Source organism: Eubalaena glacialis, chromosome 11 (assembly GCF_028564815.1).
Source record: "Eubalaena glacialis isolate mEubGla1 chromosome 11, mEubGla1.1.hap2.+ XY, whole genome shotgun sequence".
NCBI lineage: Eukaryota > Metazoa > Chordata > Mammalia > Artiodactyla > Balaenidae > Eubalaena > Eubalaena glacialis.
Window position 1 is genome coordinate 15,143,007 of NC_083726.1, and position 21,379 is coordinate 15,164,385.

At 41.9% G+C, this 21,379-nt stretch overlaps 1 protein-coding gene and 1 pseudogene across 1 annotated transcript in view; both read left to right on the forward strand.

Moving 5' to 3' along the window:
• Window positions 1-19,819, forward strand: part of BPIFC (BPI fold containing family C) — a 40,416-nt gene extending 20,597 nt beyond the window's left edge. Inside the window, exons 9-15 of the mRNA XM_061205525.1 lie at window positions 439-492; window positions 1,293-1,463; window positions 2,108-2,175; window positions 16,200-16,242; window positions 17,667-17,730; window positions 18,482-18,558; window positions 19,426-19,819. Coding sequence (XP_061061508.1) covers window positions 439-492; window positions 1,293-1,463; window positions 2,108-2,175; window positions 16,200-16,242; window positions 17,667-17,730; window positions 18,482-18,558; window positions 19,426-19,548 — 600 coding nt within the window. The 3' untranslated portion in view covers window positions 19,549-19,819. The remainder of the gene's footprint in view (window positions 1-438; window positions 493-1,292; window positions 1,464-2,107; window positions 2,176-16,199; window positions 16,243-17,666; window positions 17,731-18,481; window positions 18,559-19,425) is intronic.
• On the forward strand, window positions 10,998-11,680 carry LOC133101070 (pleckstrin homology domain-containing family B member 2-like; annotated as a pseudogene).
• Window positions 19,820-21,379: the final 1,560 nt, after the last annotated feature.

Below are 21,379 nucleotides of genomic sequence, written 5' to 3' on the forward strand. Positions count from 1 at the left end.
CAGCTGCCATACAGTACTGAGATTTAGACACTTCTAGCTTCAGACTTGAAAACCATTCATCTATGAAGATAAATTACTTATACATCGTATGTCTCAGTAACCTCTGAAAAAGAGGACAATAACACAAGACATTGTTAACCACTGTAAAATGTTTACACATGGATCATACCCATAGGATATACACTGTGTTCCTAAGGTTAAAAGGCCCTTACTCAAAAACAATGTAACGTCCTGTGTGACCTAGGACAAGTCACTTTACTTCTCTGGGCCTCAGATTTCCTGTGGTTGGGCTATAAAATAATCAGTCACCTTCAAACACTAGGCATTTTTGGTGCAACAGCTTCATGATTCATAAAAATTATAGGGAATGCTGCATTTTCCCTGAAAATACAACGCAGGTAAAAACCTTACAGTGACATGATGGTCTTCATTTTCCAGATTTTCAACCATTTGATTCGCAACTCTCAAGGCCTTGGCAGCATGCTCTCCCGGGTGAGTGCTCAGGGTTTGACTCCTTAATGGTGTATTTGGTTTCACTGCAATTACTTCTGGAAGACTTTTTGGTTCTTTATGTTCCTTTCTGGTCCAAGCTTGCACCGTATTTCCATTCTTAAGAGTTTTTCTTTTAATCAGATATCTACAAATATTAACTGAACAGTACAAGTTACTAGGAAAGACATTGTACACAGAATAAATCATTTGTTCCTTCCATAAGATTCCACCACACTTTAAATAATTAGCTTAAATGGGAAAGGAAGGAATAGTGCCACATTGTGACTTTAGTAAAACAACTATTAATATCATGCTGTCATGGGATCTGAGTATTGGACACAGTACACTGAAAGGCTCAGGTTTGCCCTGGAGGACAGAGAGATGCTCATGTAGCATCCTGGGTTTAGAGCAAGGATCTTGAGTCAGACAGACCTAGATTTGAATCGCAGTTCTATAACTTACTCATCTGGAACCTTGAGAAAATTACTTGACCTCTCTGAGACTCACTTTCTTTAGCTGTGAAATGGGAATTCCGATAGAACCTGCCTCAGAGGGATTTTGTGGAGATTAAATGCGATAATACTGAAAGTCCTGACATGGTGCCTGACACACAGTATGTGTTCAATGAATGCCAGCTGTTATTATTATTATCTTGTTGTTATCGGTATAATTATTAAAGAGATTTTTCTGTTCTAACTGTATGATGTAAGTTTTAATCACCACAGGCCACCCCAAATTTGTGATTTCCCCTCTTCAACTCACGACTCCCAATCTCTGTTTCTTTCCCTGAATGTGGGCAGATTGCAGAGCTGTACATCTTGTCCCAGCCCTTCATGGTAAAGGTCTTGGCAACAGGGCCTCCCGTGGTCAATTTATTACCAGGTAACTTCACCCTAGACATCCCTGCCTCCTTCGTGATATTCACCCAGTCCAAGAACTCGACTGCGGAAACCATCGTTTCCATGGACTTTGTAAGTCTGCGGGGACAGGAGGGCAGCCTACGGATACCAGTCCTGTTCCTGCAGTAGACCACTGACCAGCAGGGTCTACTAAATGTTTGGAGGGATGGGATGTGATCCATCGATTAGGAGAGAGGACAGGATTGAGGCTGGGGTGGGGGTAGGTATGGGAGGCCAGTGCTCATACCCCCAAACGTTGTAAAATAGCTCTCCCCGCTTCTCCACGTTCTGTGTGCCCTTCCCTCTGCTTCAGTTACATTTATAACCAAATTTCTTTTTTTCTTGAAATAAGTCAGTCAAGGTGGAATTCAAGTTTATTTGAGTAGATGAAGGCCAAATGCAATCTGAGAGAAAATGACTGAACAATGAACCTTAGTGAGATGTCTCTCTCTCCCTCTCTCTCCCCCCCCTGCCCCCACACATGCAAAAGAGAGATTAGAAGAAAAGGAAAAATAATTTAAAGGAGATCTTCAAACAAAAAGTCTTTATAGTTAGTTTCCCTACCTGCAAGACAATATTTTTAGAGCTATTTCTTTCCAATATTTTTTGAGATGAGAGTGAAAGTGAAGTTTATCTTTCTACTATAGGTAATGATATTCATGGCCAAAATGGATAAATTCACTCATCTTACTAATGTACGCTTTTGTTCTCTGCAGGTTGCTAGTACCAATGTTGCCCTGGCTATTTTGGGACGAAGACTGATCTGCTCTTTATCTCTGAAAAGGTAAGCTCAGTTGATGTGACTGTTGGATGGTAGTAATAAGTGAATCAACAGACCTTAGAGACAAGGAAACAGTAACAAAACAGGTGAAGTTACCATTCAATGGAACATGAATCACTTAAACATTTCTCCTATAATAGTCCAGGTAATTTCAAAATATGGACCTAACTGAAAATTATATTATGAAGTTTTTCTTTTTACTTCCCATTAGACAATATTCAGATAAATTTGGCAACAAAATTATTGTAAATTTAATTCCACAATGTAAATTCCCATTCTAATGGTACAGCAGTGTAAAATAAAGTTCCTCTTCAACAAATTTAGAATGGATGCTATTGAAGAAAGAGCTTGAAACTTTGAGGTCAAGGAATGAAGTTTCAAATCCCTGCTCCCTGGTTCCAGAACTGTGATCAAGTCTGTTAACCTCTTTGAACCTCAGTTTCCTTATCTGTAAAATAATGAAGTTGGACAGAATCATCTCTGAGTTACCTTCAGGCTCTGACACTCTGATCCCTTTACTAAAGTGTAGAATTTAACAAGACCATGCCCCATGGCCTGGCTGGCTCTCAAACGCAAACTATGCAGTGTGAAAGGGCTTGAGCAGGTCATGTACACAGATCATTGAACACTAATTGCCACTGGGAAGAACCACCTGCAAAGCCCGTTCTCCTCAGCCCAATAAAGCCCACAGTTGAAGCCATGAATCAGACTACCTGGGGCGGAGGGAGGCAGGGGAGGATATACAGAATAATCAGATGGCCCAGACTAAATCCATGAAAGGACAAAAAGGAAGCAATAAAACAGACAAAGAAATCCTAGTCTGAAAAGGTTGGGAAACCAACAGAGGGAAAAAGTAAGTCAATCACCATAAGTCAAATTGATGGTTAGGAAGACTATTGTAGAAACATGGAAAATGTTTTCAATAAAATAATATGAAACGGAATAAGCAGAATACAGAACTGCATAAACACAGCAGTCAGCCATATAAAATAGCTTTCCATCTGGATAAGGAAGTGAGTTACAAATGAAGGGTTGTGTTAGACTATGAGATTATGAGTCGGTTGTTTCCTCAAAATTTTCTTTATAACTATGTTGTTTTCCTGATAAAAGGAACAATAAAAGCAAAAAGTAATAGGGCTTCCCAGAAATAAAAGACTTCATGAAGGCTTTCTCCTCAACTTTACCCAGGCCTTCAAAGAAGGACTAATTTCTCCATTAAATTCTAAAGGCACAGTGCCCAGAGCCTATGAGACTTCAGGGACCCATGAAAATGTTTTAATATATTTTACAATAAGAATTTTAAAATGAATACAATCCAGACTGGATTATACTTATCTTTATAACAACACAGTCTTCGAAGATAATTTTTAATGTTTTTTTATGGAGGAAGGGCTCTTGAAGGCTTCAGGCTACCAGAATTCATAATGTGGCCCTGTTTCTAGAGGATGAAAAAAAAGCTGATGAAACTCTGAACCTTGATGGGTGATGTTTGAGATGGCAGTTTTAATGGTTGAGAGGATGGAAGCCGGAGAGCAGGCAATGAGGAGGGAAAGGACCAAAGGTGAAGAGCTGGCAGTATCTGAGCTAGGCCGAGAGAAAGGAGAGAATTTGGAAGGAGGTTTGCCTGAGCCGCAGGACTGTGAGGCCTCTATCTGAAGACTGAGAGCAAAGGGCTCTAGGAAAGGGGAGCTGGAAATCTGGAGTGATGGGGGAGTATGTGGGCAGGGCTGCTAATTGAGGCAGCAAGCTCTCAGAAGGTAGAAACATTTGCACTTGAGCGGGGTTCTGGTTTACTGGCAGGATCTGAAGGAAGGATTTAATAAGAAAGGGACTTCAGGCTGTGGCAGGCAGGTAGGAAAGATCTTAAGTTGCAGAGAGACCAAGTTTGCTTCTCTGCTTAACTGGGGTTGACCCTCACCTCCAACATTCCTACCAGTAAGAAACTGCATGTACAGTGGGAATTACGTTTATTTATGGGAGTAATTGGGAAAACTGATGGTAACCTGCTAAATTCACATCATCCAAAGGAATGTTTGAATTCATTCTCCAGCTTCCGGCGGTCCACAAGCCTTCTTTGACCTTGTGAACACAAACCTGAAAGTAGGACTCCTGCCTGCTTGAAGTCTCTTCCAAACACCCCTGTGATCTCCTTTAGATTCACGTGCTGGGGAGGCTTCCTGCACCCTGAGGCCTTAGTAGGGTCTGAACAAGACCACCTACATAATTTGTGAGGCTTGGTGCAAAATGAAAGTGCAGACCCCCTGTTCAAAAATAATGAAGAATTTCAAGATGGAGACAGCAGGGCATTAAACCGAGCACAGAGCTCTTCTGAGCACCGTGCAGGTCACGTGCACTGAGTCTGAGTGGGGCTCCTGCAGCGGGTACTATAGCAAACCTCAGGCAGCCAGCAGACTAGGGGCAAAGCAGGTGGGCCTGGCATCACTCAGGCCTCAGGCAGTCAAACCCAGAAGCAAGACCACAAAGGAGCAGAGGCTGTGCTGAAAGAGCAGCCTTAGCCTTTGGCAGCAAGAGCAGTAGCCCCGCCTCCCACATGGGCCACAGCAGCCAACGCCTCCGCTCCTGGGCTCCACAGAGCTGCTTTTCAGGGTGAGCTGGTTTGGTCTTAAGTGGCGTCATAGAGACACAGCAGGAAGAGGTGTAAAGTGGATGGGGATCGGTGAAACACCCCTGAGGAGAGCCAGGGAACACAGGGTCTCCAAATACATCTCCCCAGAACACCGTGGCCTTCCTAACCGTCCCCTGCCTGAGGGCGTCTCTCTCTGGAGCTGCTCAGGGCTGGCTACCTAGACATGAGATGCAGAAATCAGAGGCGAATCCAGGGTGGTGAGTTTAGAGAGGTGGGGAGATCATGGGCTTTGGAATCAGACTAGCTGGTGCAGGTCCCAGCCCGGATCATTAGCTGTGGGATCTCAGGCAAGTTTCTTAATCTCTCTGGGCCTACATTTTCTCCTCTATAAAATGATATAATAAAACGTACTTCAGGGAGTTGTTGTGAGGAGTACATGAGTTAATACATGTAAAGTGCATGTTAAGTGTTGAAAAAAGATGATGGCTATGGCTATTATCTAAAATTATGGGGACTGGCCTCAGCCAGGGGAAGGAAGGGCTCAATTATACAAGATCATTCCAAGAGCTCTATTCAGAAAACACCTCACTCCCCTGTCTCCTGTCCAGTGATGGCTATTAGAGAAATTGCCTTTTGTTCTACCATTTATAACTACACTTTATCATTGAGCCTTTACTATCTGCTGGTCCTGTACCAAGCACCACACATATATTACTTTATTTAAACCTCACAGCCCTGTATCTCCAGGATCCGGCACAGCGCTCCATAAATGTAGATTGAATGAATAATCCTGGAGATAGCTTATCATCCCCATTTTCCAGCTTGTAGAGGTCAAATAACTTACTCAAGTGTTGACCAAAATAAATGGACTGCCAGATATTTCTCCCCAGCAAAGATGTGTGTATTCAGGATGAGCAGAGAACTGCAGTTTGGGGTCTATAACCATGGTGAGCCCTGTGCAAGTCCCCACATGGCAAGGGAAGGAGAACCCTTTTATAGAGGGAAAAGGAAGTTGGGAGGGCTGTAGTAAACAAAGAGTCCATGGCTTTTCTTTAGCTAAGTCCTTGCCAGGAAACAAGAGGAGGCTTCATTCTTCCTGTTGGGCTTTGCTGTCGTCACAGGGTGTGAGAACTCCCCCTGCTGGTCTCCAGACTCTATTGAACTGAGCTTTCTATTTATTAGTAATTTTTTATGCAAGTCACAGAGCTATTGAATGGCAGAGCTAGAACTTGAACCTGAGTGAGTCTTCAACGCCATGAGTGGCTGTTTACTTACTACATTGTACTGACTTTGATGTGGTGAATAGCTAAGTCTTAGAAAATGAGACTTAGACCTACAACTTATAAAATAAATACCTTTGCCTAGAGGAGAAAACCAGAAGCACGGAGTGAGGTTAAAGTGAAACAGGATGTCCTTTCTCAATGTTAAGTATTGATAGAAAAAAGAGAAGACACTGGCATTGTGTGTCCTGAAATGGAAAAAACACACAGCCCTTTTCTCATTGCATTAAGGAACTGAGTGAAGGAAAGAATAAAGAAAGTGAAAGCTGGGAGTACTAGTAATAAGCTTGACCTTTTTGTGTATGTCCAATTAAAAGCACAGGCTCTGGAGTCAAGCATGTCTCATTTTGAATTCTACCTCAGCCATTTGCTAGCTGTGTGACCTTGCGCAAGTTAACTAACCTCTCTAAGTATCCGTTTCCTCCTCAGCAAAACAGAGCCCCTGTGTAGAATGTTGTATTGGTAGAGATGAGAATGTATGAAAAGCACAGCGCCCAGCACATAATCAGTGCTAAAGAAACATCCGTTACTGCTACTAGTAGTACTTTATTCTCTTTCCTTATTCTAGGATCAAAGTTTGGCCAAGTAAGAGGGAGAAATTGGTCCCAAGAGACATGACAAGTCAGGAGGGTCTTAAAAGCTGTGGAGTTGGCCCATAAACCAGATTCTTACAGCTCTTTCTATATTTGAGGCTTTTGTTCCAAACAGTTCTGTTTGGAGGTAACTCCAATTCAGGTTGGTCTATTTGGAGGTAACTTCAATCCAAATGTCCATGTAGACATTTTTGAGACTAATTCAGGGACCAAATTAAACAACACTTTCCTTTTGATGGTCTTCATACACATGACTTAATTCTAACCCTTTTTCTTAATTGCATGCAAAGCTCAAGGCAATCAAATGCACATTATTGTTCAACCATTTAGAGCTTGGAACATTTTTTTTTACATTCCCATGACTGAGGATTTGGATACTCCCAAACTGCACCCCACCCCACTACTACACACACACACACACACACACACACACACACACACACACCCATACCTACCTGCCCTGCAACCCCTCCCATGCAACACCGTCCGAGAATGCAAATATAGCTGACTACAAGCAGATAGTATCACCACCCAACTCCACTTCTCACAGTTGGGCAGATAAACATTTCCCAGCGTGAGCCATCTGGTGAGAAATAGAAAGGGAAACAAGTCTGGGAAGAATGGATTCAGTTTCTGTTGGAACGGTGCTTGGACAGGCCAGCAGAGCTCAGGCTTGGCAACTGGGCTGATCTCCATCTCCATCCTCCCTCTGAACTACTGTTGAGGCCGGGGTAGAGGAAGGCCACAGTGGGGAGCCCCTAGCGGAGGTGGAACCCCGAATGACTTCTTACCTTTCTCCCAGACTCACTTGGGGAATTTCTAGACTGCAGAAGGTAATGGAGTTAAAATACTGGGGAACTCTGCCTCATCAAGAGGGTCCTTTAATTCTGGAGTGGGCTCAACACATTCCTCCCCTCAAAACTTTTCATCATTGGATTAAATCTACAGCCTAGGGTTTTCAAGCTCTTCAGTGTCTGGTCCTACCTTTCCAGCCAGCCAGTCTTACCTCCCATAGCTCCCTAAATGAACATTTTGCTTTAGGTGCTTCACCCTCAAGGGGACCTCAATTCCAATAGATACTTTCCCACCCATCCTTTATCTGCTTGTTTATCCATACATCCATTCAATGAGAATTTATCGAGCACCTATTATGTGCTCTGCACTGTTCCTGATACAAAGAGTTGAGAGAAGAACAATGGTTTCTACCTTCCAGGTCCACAGCCTGGTGAGGGTAACACTCAGATTTTTTTAAATTAATTTTTATTGGAGTATAGTTGCTTTACAATGTTGTGTTAGTTTCTACTGTACAGCAAAGTGAATCAGCTATACGTATACATATATCCCCTATTTTTTGGATTTCCTTCCCATTTAGGTCACCACAGAGCATTGTGTAGAGTTTCCTGTGCTATACAATAGGTTCTCATTAGTTATCTATTTTATACATAGTATCAGTAGTGTATATATGTCAATCCCAATCTCCCAATTCATCCCACCCCCCCCTTCCCCCTTGGTATCCATACTTTGTTCTCTATGTCTTTGTCTCTATTTCTGCTTTGCAAATAATATCATCTATGCCATTTTTCTAGATTTCACATATATGTGTTAATATACGATATTTGTTTTTCTCTTTCTGACTTACTTCACTCTGTATGACAGTCTCTAGGTCCATCCACGTCTCTACAAATGACCCAATTTCATTCCTTTTTATGGCTGAGTAATATTCCATTGTATATATGTACCACATGCTAATGGACAGGGTAGGGTGCCTGTACATGGTACTATACAGAGTGCTTCTCTCAAAGGGCAATTTATTTCTGCTCCCCCCCCCCCGTATTACACACACACACACACACACACACACACACCCCTCGCTGGTCTCATCACCTTTTCACACCTTCTCAGAATTCCTGCAACAAGTAGTGTGTAAACCCGCAGAAGAGCGCCTGAATACAGGCTGCTTTGTATTGTTCTCTAATTGCTTCCTGTACATAAAGTTTCTCCCCATCCCTCATAAATATAGATATAAATAAAATTCTTCACATTGCCTAGCACATTACCAAGCACAGAAGAAGCACCTGGGAACCTCTCAGCCTGCCAATCTTTTCTCCATACTGCAGCCAGAGTGATCTTGACAAAACACTGACATCCCCCCCTTCTTAGAAACCTGCCACAGATTCCTTTTCAGGTAAACATCAAAATCCCAACACGACCTGAGAAACCCAGCCCGGTCAGCCGCTGTCTGTCTGTCTAGCATCGTCTCACTGTGCTCTCTCCCTAGCTCTCTGTTCCCTCCACTGGGCCTTTGGCCTCTGCCCAGACCCCTCCACTCTTCCTTCCCCATTTTGCCTTTTTAATCCTGCTCATCCTTCATATGTCAGTTCAAGGACACAGCCCTTTCTTGGAAACCTTCCTGCGTCCACCAAGTTAGATCAGATTCCTTTGTCATTTGCCTCAATGAACAAATGAATGTATTTCTTTCCTTCAGACTATTGATCTAACCTCGTTCATCAGTGCAGTTATTTGGTTAACGTCTGCCTCCCCACTAGGCTGTAAGCTACATGGAGCAGTGAGTGTATTTGGTTTTTCTCACACTTGTATCTCTGGTACCTGTCCCAGAGCTGATATATACTGGGTATTCAATAGATATCTGCTGGAAGAATCAATGAGTGAACGAATGAACACTAAGCACTAAGTGTGCCATGCTCTGTACTCAATCCCACGAATACAGAGGGAATTAAGACTGTATCTCAACCCACAAGGAGTTTATAGTCATAGGGCAAAGAGATAAGCAATCATTATAGGGGATTGAGTGCAAGGATTGATTTTCAATGTCTGCCATGGCCACAGGGTTGGAAGAATGGCCTTGTGAATGCCTGTGCTTTGGTCCACTTGGGCTTCATTATGTCATAGTTGCTATATTGACTCAGATTATGAAGGGCTTTTTGCCATGCTTAAAAGTTTGCACTTTAGCTCTGGTTTTCAATCAGAGCAGTAAACCTTCTCCAAAACTTTAAAAATAAGCTATACTTCTATATGCCTGCAAGGTAGACCTCTTTGCGCTCCCTTTCTCCCCAGCTACTCTGTGGTTCTGTAATGAAAATTAGCTGCTAGTAGCAGGGCTTTAAGTAACAGGTTAGGTGCCAGGTGAAGGATAAAATGTCAAAGGAGTGAAGTTGTTCGCCACCTAGTGGTCTGAGTTGAGCTTGTGTGTTTTTCAGAACCTGGACAGGAAGAGTTTGCTCTTTGCTCCACCTGTTTCTCTGCAGTTAGTGAGACTTGTCTCCTAGTAAACTAACCTGGTAAATATGCCTAGAGACCAGTAAATAGATAAAAGTCATATGGCCCTAGTAGGAAAGGATAGTTGGTTTGCGGGAAGCTCAGGTGGTCCTGAGATAACCAATCATGGCTTAGGGTTGTGATGAAAGAAAAGAAAGGAAACTCACAAGTGTGTTCCATGTTATGTAGACCTAATTTCTAAATTGCTCTAGCTTGCCCATTGTAAGAGGCAGGGTGACCAGGGGGAGGCACCCACATTTCCCCAGCAGCGCCTGCAAATGTTTGTTCCACTGCTCAGCTTACTTCCTTCAAAGATGCCCCAGTGACTCTGGTCCTCACTTTCCACTAAGATCAATTTGAGCCACAGTGCCTCCGATACCATTTCTGATCCTTGTCAGAATTAACAGTCTTTCTGGTTTTTACTCTTAGCTGTCACTTTGAATAAATCTCAAAACCTAATTCATGCTAACATGATATTGGCTGATAATAAGCAAACTTACCTCTTCTGTGAATATCTGCTCCTTAAATGAAATAACAGAAAGATTCCCGGAAGAGGCCACACCTGAGTTAAATCTTAAGCAAGTAAAAGGAGTTAACCAGCCAAAGAGAAAGGAGAAGCGCAATTCTAGAAAGAGGGAGCCACATGAGCAAAAAGCATGGAGGCCAGAAATATCATGGAATATGCAAGGAAACACCTCAAGGTCATTTTAGGATCTTTATGGCCTTACCCACTCTAATTTTTGGAGACTCCATCCCAAAATATATTGCACATATTCAAATGCATTCCACAGTAAATATAATTTATATTTAACTATGAGTCGGGTTGAGTTAACGTGACTAGTGGCCATAATGTTACTTGTTGTAGACATTTATTAATTTTAATTTTTCAGGATTTTTTGGTATGTGTTTTGAAGCCAGTACACTTTAAACTCAGGTATATAGTACCTGATGAAAAAGACAGCAAAGCGCTAAGCAGTTCGGAGTTACTGAGTATAAAATTCAAGGTAGAGGGTGTGAGGCAGTTGGAGCCGAGGAGCCCGGCAGTGACCTTGCGCTCCCGCCCTGCTTCGGTGCACGGCTGTGGCCAGAGGCTTTGCAGGTGAAAAGACGGCGTTTGTGAAGAGTGGATGGTTGCTGAGACAGAGTACTATTTTGAAGCGCTGGAAGAAGAATTGGTTTGACCAGTGGTCAGATGGTCACCTGACCTATTATGATGACCAAACTCGGCAGAGTGTAGAGGATAAGGTCCACATGCCAGTGGACTGCATCAACATCCGCATGGGACATGAATGTCAGAATATTCAGCCTCCAGATGGGAAGGCAAGAGACTGCTGCAGACTGTTTGCCAAGATGAGAAAATCATCAGTCTTTGTGCAGAAAGCACAGATGATTGTTTGGCCTGGAAATTTACACTTCAGGATCCCAGGACAGACACAGCTTATGTTGGCTCAGAAGTCCTGTATGATGAGACTTCCATGGCTTCCTCCCCACCTCCTTACACAGCCTATGCTGCACCAGCCCCTGAGCAGGCATGTGGCTATGGTCCATACAGTGGTGCACACCCGCCGGGAACTCAAGTTGTCTATGCTGCAAATGGGCAGGCTTATGCTGTACCCTATCAGTACTCGTATGCCGGACTTTACGGACAGCAGCCTGCCAACCTAGTCATCATTCGTGAGCGGTATCGAGACAATGACAGTGACCTGGCGCTGGGCATGCTGGCTGCAGCAGCCATAGGCATGGCCTTAGGGTCTCTGTTCTGGGTCTTCTAGAGTCCTTAGAACCTGGATGTGCATAGCTTCTGATACCCTGTGTGCAATAATATACTTTGCAGGGCATTTCTGTTTGTCATAAATGTTTTTAATAATAGTTTTAGTAGTTCTTTTGAAAGTAGTGACATCATACTTATAACTAATCCATATAAGTACCACAGAGAAGGCTTTGGACTGCTGTTTAGCTAAAACGTGGACTATCTGGGGGCACTGGCTCATTCTAGGAGTTTTTTATGGCACTCTCAGAATACCTTATTTGAACACACCTGTTTGGAAAGGCCATTTTCCTTTTAGAGTTAGGCCTTAATCCTTAAGGGATAGTTTATTTTAGTGTTACACTAGTAACGTGGTGATGTATGAGTGAGTGAGTGATTGGGGCAAGAAGAACTACAACTGTTTTGTTTTAATGCCAGACTTTGAAACCTCAGACCAGAACTGGCTGCACGTTACTTCAGGAGTTGTAGGCTGGAACCTTCCTGAGGCAGCGGTGTGATATGCCCACAGCCTCTGGGGCTCTGCGGGCTCCCAGCAAAGCTGACTGCTCAGGATGATGGGCGGGATGGTAGATCCCCCCCCGCCCTTTAAAATGATGCTTTTTCATTTTATTTTTACTAGTTTGTTTTTGGTAGTGATCCTTGGAAAACATCTCAAATTAGGAGTAGACTTGAGTCTCAGCGTTTTAGGGCTTTATCATTTAAAACTTGAACAAAGCAAAACAATTACAAACAAGTGTGTGGAGGTAGATTTGCTTTATTCAGAGGCATCATGTTTTTAGTGTTCACTTTGACTGTTTTTATTGCCACTTCAGCCTACTTATAGCTTATTTTTCTACTTGTTGAGAAAGTAATTAAGAGAATGGTGAGGAAAGTGGAATGAGAGCCATAGTTACAGTGTTACTGTTTCAGGGGATGGCGCTGCACTGAGGATCCTGTTTTCCACCCTTCTGAAGGCTGTTAAAGGCCCGTTTCCTGTCCTGTGCAGGACTGGGGCACTGTGGCTGTCCCCGAGCACTGGGGTGCGTGGAGCCCCGGTGGTGGCATGGTGGGGGAGACTCAGGTTACAGATGGGAATTGCGGCCTAAGGACATGAATGACCTGCTCAAGGTATTACTCCACCTGATCAGGACACCGGCCTTGTTTTTATTCTTGACTCAAATGTTCCAGAGAAGCTTAAACCATTTAATTTGAGCCCCAACTATGTGTGAAGCTCTGGAAAACTGAGAGTTGTGCATTTCTGTTATTTCTTATTTCTTTACTTATGTAAATTTTAAAACTTCAATTATTCCAGTTTTCTGTCCTGCATGCTTTAAAAAATGTACTTTTACAAAGGCAGTTTAGCACATTGAAGGTCTCTGCCCCTATATTCCATGTGGCCCTATTTTCCATAAAATACTCTCCTAGTAGCACAAATTCTGTTTGTATTCTATGTGGCCACTTACATACATAGTCTTTCGTTCCACTGATCAACGCACTCCACCTCTAAGGCAGACTCAAATAGATCTATCTCCGTATGAAACCAGATGCCAAATGAACTTTGTGGTGACCACAGGTCTGTTTTCCCAGTCAATTCTGTTGCACTTGTTGACACTGGAGAGTCTGTTTCCAGCTGAAAAGAAGTATACTTGGCTGTCATCTCTTTGGATGGTTGACATGGTGGAAAGTTGCCAGATGTGATGTGTGACAACACTGGTTTTGATGGTTAAAAATGTTGCTTTAGTTATTTTACATCGTATGTAATAAGAATGGTTTTGTTCAGATGGTCATCATTATTTGAGCTGTATACTTTACTTACAAAATACTAAACTCAGTTTTTAATGTTACATCAGGGTATTAATTTTGAACTTGGAGTTACTGGAACCACAGACACTGAGTTATGTCAGTGAAATGCCCTTGAAGCAGATGGTCTCCCTGTGTTCCCCTGGGAGACCATCTGACAGAAGGGGGAGCGCTGTGGACTGAAGCTTGGGCACACGTGTGCCCCCCCATCTCCAGTCCCTGTCCCCAGTGGGGCCAGCCCCACTGGGCAACTGTAGTTGAGTCTGGAAGTTCACTGTCACTAGTGACTTGATCCTGAGAGGAAATGCATACTCGGTATAAAGATGGGCTGAGATACTTCATCTCCCTGGCCCCAACTCTCATAGATGCCAACACTTAAGTAATCCTAAATCAAGAAGTTAGGTGACTTGGAAGGAACTTGTTCAGGTTTAGTCAGTATTTTACTTCCATGTGTACTTTCAACTAGTTGGCCTTTGACATTGCACACGTGCCAGTCTACTTGTTTCTTAGCTCTGTTCTTTTAATTCCTTGAGTTAACTTCAGGGTCTTAGATGTAAAGAGAAGGGAGAGACCCGTGGTTGTGTTTCAGATCATCATTCATGAAACGGGCCAGACCGGGACCCAAGATCTGGATCATGGGAGAAGTTCCTGCCATTGAGACAAAATGACCCACATTTATTTTCTGCATTAATTGTGATACTGTGTGATCTATCTTTCTCCTTCCCAAGTTTATGTAGACACCAGCATGGGATGCAGTTCCATTTTTTTCGCCTAGGTTGATCTTTTTTTCTGATTGCTTGCCTGTCTTTAGTATTCTGTTGTGTCCTCAGAACCTATTTTTCCCTGTATATGCAAATTGTATGTTTATAAGTGAAAATGTTAATACATTAAATGATTGCTAACCTTAAAAAAAAATTCAAGGTAGAGAATGAAAGATGAGAACAGAGAGGCAGCTGGGAGTCAGGGTACAGAAAGCCTCCTGTGCTGTATGAATCACTCGGACTTTATCATAGCCATTAAAGAATGTTGAGCAGGAGAATGTCCTCATCAGACATGCGTGTAATGTAGCTCACTCTGGGGATGGTGTGGAAGGCGGATTGGAGAGAATCAAGACTGAAGACAGGGAGTTCCACTGGAGGGATGATGCAGAGGTAAGACTCTAGACCTGGGCAAAAGTGAGCCCTAGGAAGCTAAATGGGGAAAACAAGATGAGTCAACATCGTATAATGGAAGGGAGCTTTGGGATGGCATAAAGAGATCTGTGTTCCAGTCCCAAATCTGCCATTAATATTCCCCTCTTTGGACGTCAGTTTTCCCATGTGTAAAATGAAGGAATCCTCCCTGTTGATTACTATTGCTCCATAGTACAATTCTATTGATTACTATTGTTTCATATTACTACTACTATTGATTACTATTGCTTCATTTTACTATTACTATTGATTACTATTTCTTCATATTACTATTACTATTGATTACTATTGCTTCATATTACTATTACTATTGCATTGAACATCAAGTGTGTATGTTGGCAGGACTACCTGTGGATCAGTCCTTGGAAAAATGGGGAAAGAGGCAATGTTGGCCTTTAGCTTTATCATGAAAATCACAAAATATCAAGCATCAGGACAGGCTGTGTTGGGGAGGTGAGGGACTCCCTGCTAATGGGACCTATAGCAAAGGTTCTGTTGGTATTTGACAAAGAATATCAAGGGCATTATGTGCTGGCCTAACTGTTAGCATTTCTCCTAGTTATAATACCAGCATTGATAGAGTGCTAAGGATATGCTAGGCACGGTTCTAGGCATTTTATGTGCATTATTTCATTCAATCTTCACTATAGTCCTATAAGGTAGGTACCATTCTTATTCATATTTTGTAGATGAGAAAACTAAGATCCAGAGAGAGTAAGTAATTCTATGTAGTAAGAGGCAGAAATGGGATTCAAACTCAGGCGTTCTACGGAGTCCCTATTCTTTAACAATTATACTATACTGCCTTTCATATCAGATGACCATCACAGCTAACGTTTCCCTTATGTGTTCTGACTGAGCTGCTAAAAAAATTATACATGTAATACCTCCTTCAGAGGGGTGTGGCCTAGACTGAGCATAGAACTTAGAGTCAAATAGAGTGAGATTTGTCACCTGCACCTATCAATTGCTGACTCTGTGACTTGGGAAATTTACTTTCCCTCTCTGATCATCAGTTTTCTTGTCTGCCAAAGGGACAGTAATAGTAGCATTTCTTACAGGGTCATTATGAAGATTAAATTTTTGAATGTTTACAAAGCTCCTAGGATAGTCCACGTCCTACAGTGGCACTACCACCATCATCATCATCATTGTCATATTTATTAATAAGGGACCGGCCTGACTCGGGGCAGTTATAAGGTTGAGTTCAGAGCAAGAAGACCTAAAAACTGTTTCTTAAGAATGTTCTGCATTCCAAGTGGCCCACAGTAAGTCGCATATAGCAAATGCTCTTGGGCAACCCATCCTGGTTACAAATCCAAGCTTTCTGTTACCCCTGCTCTTCTTCTTAAGCAGCAAATATAGGAGTAAAGATGTACTAGAACACTATGTTCTTACAAGTTTGTGTGGTTTTTTAAATAACGGCTTATTGAACTAAAGAAAAAAAAAGTTCCCTTTCCTTTTTGTTTCTTTCTTCCGATACAGTTGTTTTTAAGTCTTCCCTCCTTTAACTTTTTCCCATTGGTTTTTGTTGCTTTGTTTTGTTTTCAGCTTCTACCTCTCTTTGCCAGAGTCCAGTCGCAGCAATACTGAGGTAGGAATCAGAGCTCTGAGTCCCCGTACAGGGAAAAATGAGAATTTTCCTATATAGTAGCTGGATGATTGTTTTCTTTGCCTCTGATTATAGGTTTTAACTTTAAAATTCTTTATGTAGCTACTCATCCACCAATCCTGTTAACTATTAAACTCTCCAATTTACTTTTATCTATTCAAAAAGACTTTCAAAAGAACTCAAAAGACTGTTAAGACTGTGTAATGTTGGGGGAAAAAAACAGACATTTCATTTTTTGGATAAAATAATCCTCTAGAGTTAAATTTAAGATTCAGACTACCAAAGGATGATGCTCTATATAAATTATTAGGCTATGATTAGGTTTGCTCTTCAAAGGATATCTACCCATCTCCTAAAATTAGGTCAAGGCTGGTTGTGTAGATGCCTCTTAGGAGGGTCTAGCCTGGTGACCTCCTGACTGGAAGAGGTCATCCCAACATGCGACTTGGAAACCCCCCTCCCCAAGCTTCAGGAAGATCAGCCAGATCACTAATTGGTGCCCCTACCCTCATGTCGCTTATGTTCTAGAGCACTGGTTCTCAACTAGGGTCAATCTTCCCCTCCAGGGGCGTTTGGCAATGTTTGTAGACATTTCTGAAAAATGACAATGGTATATACTGGGCATTTTACATAATATTAACTTGTTTAATCCTGATAACAACCCTCTGAGATTAGTACTATTATCTTCATTTTACAGTTGAGGAAATTGAGGCACAGAGAGATGTTTCCCAACATCACACAGTAAAGTGGTAAAAACAAGAGATAAACCTAGGACATCTGCTTCAGAGCCACCTTTGCTCAGCTTCAAAGAGGTTCTTATTATTGCTAAGCATATAGGATGCTTAAAAAATATTCACTGAATGAACTGGTGTTCATCATAGTGCATTTGTTTTTAATACCTAAATCTTCCCAGGAACCAGCAGTTTGCTAAGATTATACAACTACCATAGTTTATTAAAGATAAATTGCATGTTCTGGTGGTGCTATTAACTATAGAGCATAACATAATACAAGGAAGCTCCTGTGGCCAGGGTTCCCAATAAATTAATGGAAGACTACTGATTGGAATATCTATTAGTCATTCGAGATTATCTTACTTGATAAGTATCTAAGCTGTTATGTTTGCTGCCACCATGTGGTCCCTCTGCATTTGTTGTCACCATGATCCACTGTAGAGAGGAACCGAAATGTCCATCCTCAAAGAGGAAAAAAGATTAGGAAACCCTGTAAAATGGCTTCTCACAAAATAGCTTTCAGTGTCTGGAAAGCTAGAATATCTCTATGGGGAGATGCTAATTATTGCTTTCAGTCCTGATAAAGTCTGGGAGAGTACATGTCCAAACCAGGTATGGTGCTTTCAAAATGCCCTGATATGGCAACTGATTCAGTTTCCCCTTTCATTTTAGGTCTTGAGGTTTGAGAATATTCTGTCCTCCATTCTCCACTTCGGAGTCCTCCCACTGGCCAACGGTAAGGGATTCTTGGGAAACAATGTGACACTGACATTGCCTAAGTGTTGGGGATTGTCTGGGACTTTCCATCCTGAAGCTTGTACTTCTAATGTGTTATTATGAATCGAGGCCAGCACCAGAATTGACAGAGTTTGTACCATCAACGATACAGTTTTGAAGTTAGATATTCCAGGTCCAGGCCTTGTTAGCAACTCTACTTGCAGACTCAGCAAGAACGGCTAACTCTGGTTGAGTTAAGGAGATTAAAACCACTCTCCTTAGGCAGTCAAGAGTCTCCTTCAGGTCAACCAGAAATGAGATGATGATCCCTAGAAGGTGTCTCTGTGGTTCTTATGCAAAGACCACCATCTGGACAGACACAGTTTTAATGAATGACAATCCTAGGCCTTCTCCCTACACTGCAGTTGTTCACAAACTGTAGCATCTTGAGTTTGGCTTGGTTAAAATATGCTTTGTACTGGAGATCAAAATATTCTCAGGACCCACTAGTTAAGGTATTTTCAAAATACAAATTGGACAAGTTGCCAGCATTTTTCTGCCATCCAAATGCCCATAGTTGCAGGTGCATTTTTATTAAGCACAGATTAATTAACCATTCTTTCAGGGAAATGCTAGGGACATATCAGAGAGAATGAAGACACAGAACCAGGAAGAATGGAAAGATAAATTATCAAAAAGTTTCTTGTTAGTCTCTTACTAAATCTTCCACGCCCATGCCCAATTATTTTACATCTTGTTCTATATTTTAGCAAAATTGCAGCAAGGATTTCCTCTGCCCAACCCACACAAAATCTCACTCGTCAATTCAGATATTGAAGTTCTTGAGGTAAGAATTATCAATATTAATTGCCCCATTTCTTTTCATAGTAGAATATACCTCTTCCTATTTTGCTTACTTTTTGTTTTATTTTGTTTTGCTTTGTTTTTTCCCAGCCCGAGGAATTTTATAAATAAGATGTTTAGCTCTTAAAGCCCATAATTAACAATGAAAAGCGCTTAAACTTGAGTTTAAAAATCAGATCAAAGTGGAAAAAAAACCCATCAGACCAAGTCTCATTTCCCTTTGAAGCCAAGTTTATTCACACCACACTACAAGAAGATGCACTAGTGCACTGTATTTCATTTGTTCCACAAGACAACTTGTAAGCCTGGGATTATTAATCCCATTTTATAGATGAGGAAAGTAAGACTCAGAGAGGTGAAGTGGCTTGTGTAGCTGGAAAAGGGCATATTTGAGACTAGACTGACTCTTCTGATTCTCTCAGTCAGTAAACTTTTGCCTGAACCAAAGACCCTCCTCTGGGTTCAGGGATCTGTTGTGAGCTGTTTCCTGGTTAATCATTATTAACAAACTTCAGAATACCTTGTTTCTTCCTTTCTGGGGCTTTTTGGTTTGGGGAGGTGAACATAAGATTCTGACAGAATTCTCCAATCCTATATACTACCCTGCACTCCCTCTTCCCTCCCCATGTCCCTTTCTATAACTGCTTAAGTCACGTAAGGTGACAAGAATCCAAAATGGCCTGTTCCTATGTCTGAGGCACTCACAAGGGGGACAGGGGTAAGGAAGGGTATTGCACTGTAGGACCTGGTAAAGAAACCACGTCTCCCCAACCCCTCAGGCAAACCCAGACATCCTATGGCTCCAGGTGCCCCAAGTTTGATATCATCTTCATTGTTACATCCTTTTCAGGGTTTCCTTTTGATTTCCATCGACCTGAAGTATAAAACGTCCTTAAAGCAGCAGCCAAGTTTCCATGGTTGGGAAGCTCTGAACCTGATAAGTGGACAGTGGAGGGGGAAGCCAGCCCCTTGATTGCCTGTTTGGAGTCCAGGAAGTAAATGGCCCTTAATCCCACAGCTCCTGTAAACCCAGAGCGGGAAGATGGTACACACGGGAATTGTAAAGCCCTTGCGAATTGCTGGAAGTTTTCTTTTTCAAGCCCTCATGGATGTAGAGGGAGGCAAACTGGGTGAAAGAGCTCAGTCGGGATGTGTGTGTTCCCATGTGTGTGGAGGGGTATATGTTTGAATGTGTGTTCATGTTTGAGTGCATGTTGTGTGTTCCTGTGTCTATGAGATTCTGGGGCCAAGAGTGAGGCATGTACTTCTAAGGAGGTGCATGAGAATCTCTCAAATACAGATTTGCATCAGTGGTTATCAGCGGAGATCCCTTCAGCCCCTTCAGCTCTCTAGGGTTCTCCCCTCCCTGCATATTGGATTTTATGTTTTATATTTACCGTTACTGTCCCCTGTATTTAATTAAAATTGTTTTCTATCAATGTCAATTTTGCCTTTTTATTTGCAAATTTTCTTGCCCCAGACTTTTTTTTTAATAAAATAAGACTGGTAAAAAGAAAATTTAGTGTCCTTAATGTTAACACAAACTGAGCTTGTACAGAATTCAAGAATTTCAAGAATTTTAAATCCTTGATTTAAAAAGGGAATATGTTGTCTCTTTAGATGTTTCCAGAGAGAAACAGAGTGAACACAGGAAACTCTAGAAGTTGTATCACTTGTTTAAGTTTTAGGCTGTTTTCCCTTTCAAATTAAATGAAATGGCATTGAAGAGTACTAAACCTAGATAAATCACAGTAGGTTAAGTTAAAGCAACCAATCAATGGGGCGAAATTGGGGCAGAAGAGGAGGAAAGGGGAACCCGTATGGATAATGTAGGAAATGAATAGAAACCACACTTTACATTTGTGGTGCTGACAATCCAGTGGGGGAATGGAAGAGAGCTGTTTACTGGAGGGCTTACCAAGTGTCATTTCATTTAATCCTCACAGCCACTCTGTGAAGAATTATGATCTCATTTTATAGATAAGGAAACAAAGGTTAAAAGAGATGAATCACACAAAGCCAGTAAACAGCAGACGTAAAAATTCAATCCAAGCCTTTCTGATTTCAAAGTCTTTACATGAGATAAAAAGCTGTTCTTTACATGAGATAGGATTAGAAACCGAAGGCACTTAAAGCTCACTTATTACTGTGAAGAAGCGACACTGGACAAAAGCACAATCACAGAGTACTTAGTCATCACAGAAGGCTGGACTGGGAAGCTCTGGCTATCCATAGGGACTGCCATTTACTCATCTTCGTATTGCTCATAAAATAGCAATAGATGCCCCCGTAATAGATGGCCCTGTCAGTGTTGTTTGAATAAATGATAAACTGTCACGTTTCATTCTTTGGAATGCCCTTTTCTGAAAGACGAGTTATTTAATGTGTTCACAAATTCATTCTGAAACATTACAAAATTTCCGTTGTGGTATTTATTTAAACATGTTTCTCTTTCTCGGCTGCAGACATTTCTTCCCCCTCACTACTAGGGATGTAAACTCCAAGCAGATGGATTCTTTAGAACAACTGGACCTGATCCCGATTCAGTGTGTTTTTCAGTGCTGGAAAACACTTCCAAAACGAAGGATAACTAGATCATACTAAAAACTACTGTACTGCATTTAGCTTAGCTTTAGCCTAGAAAAAAATGACTGGTTAACATCCAAAAAGGTAAACGCTAGAGGACAGTCTAACTTAAAAAAAAAAAAAAAAAAAAAAAGAGCGATTGGTGCGACGAGTTTTGAGCCTCGGCGCTAGCCGTCGCCCATCCTGCCGCGGAGCTGGCCGCGCCTGCGCGTTGGGTT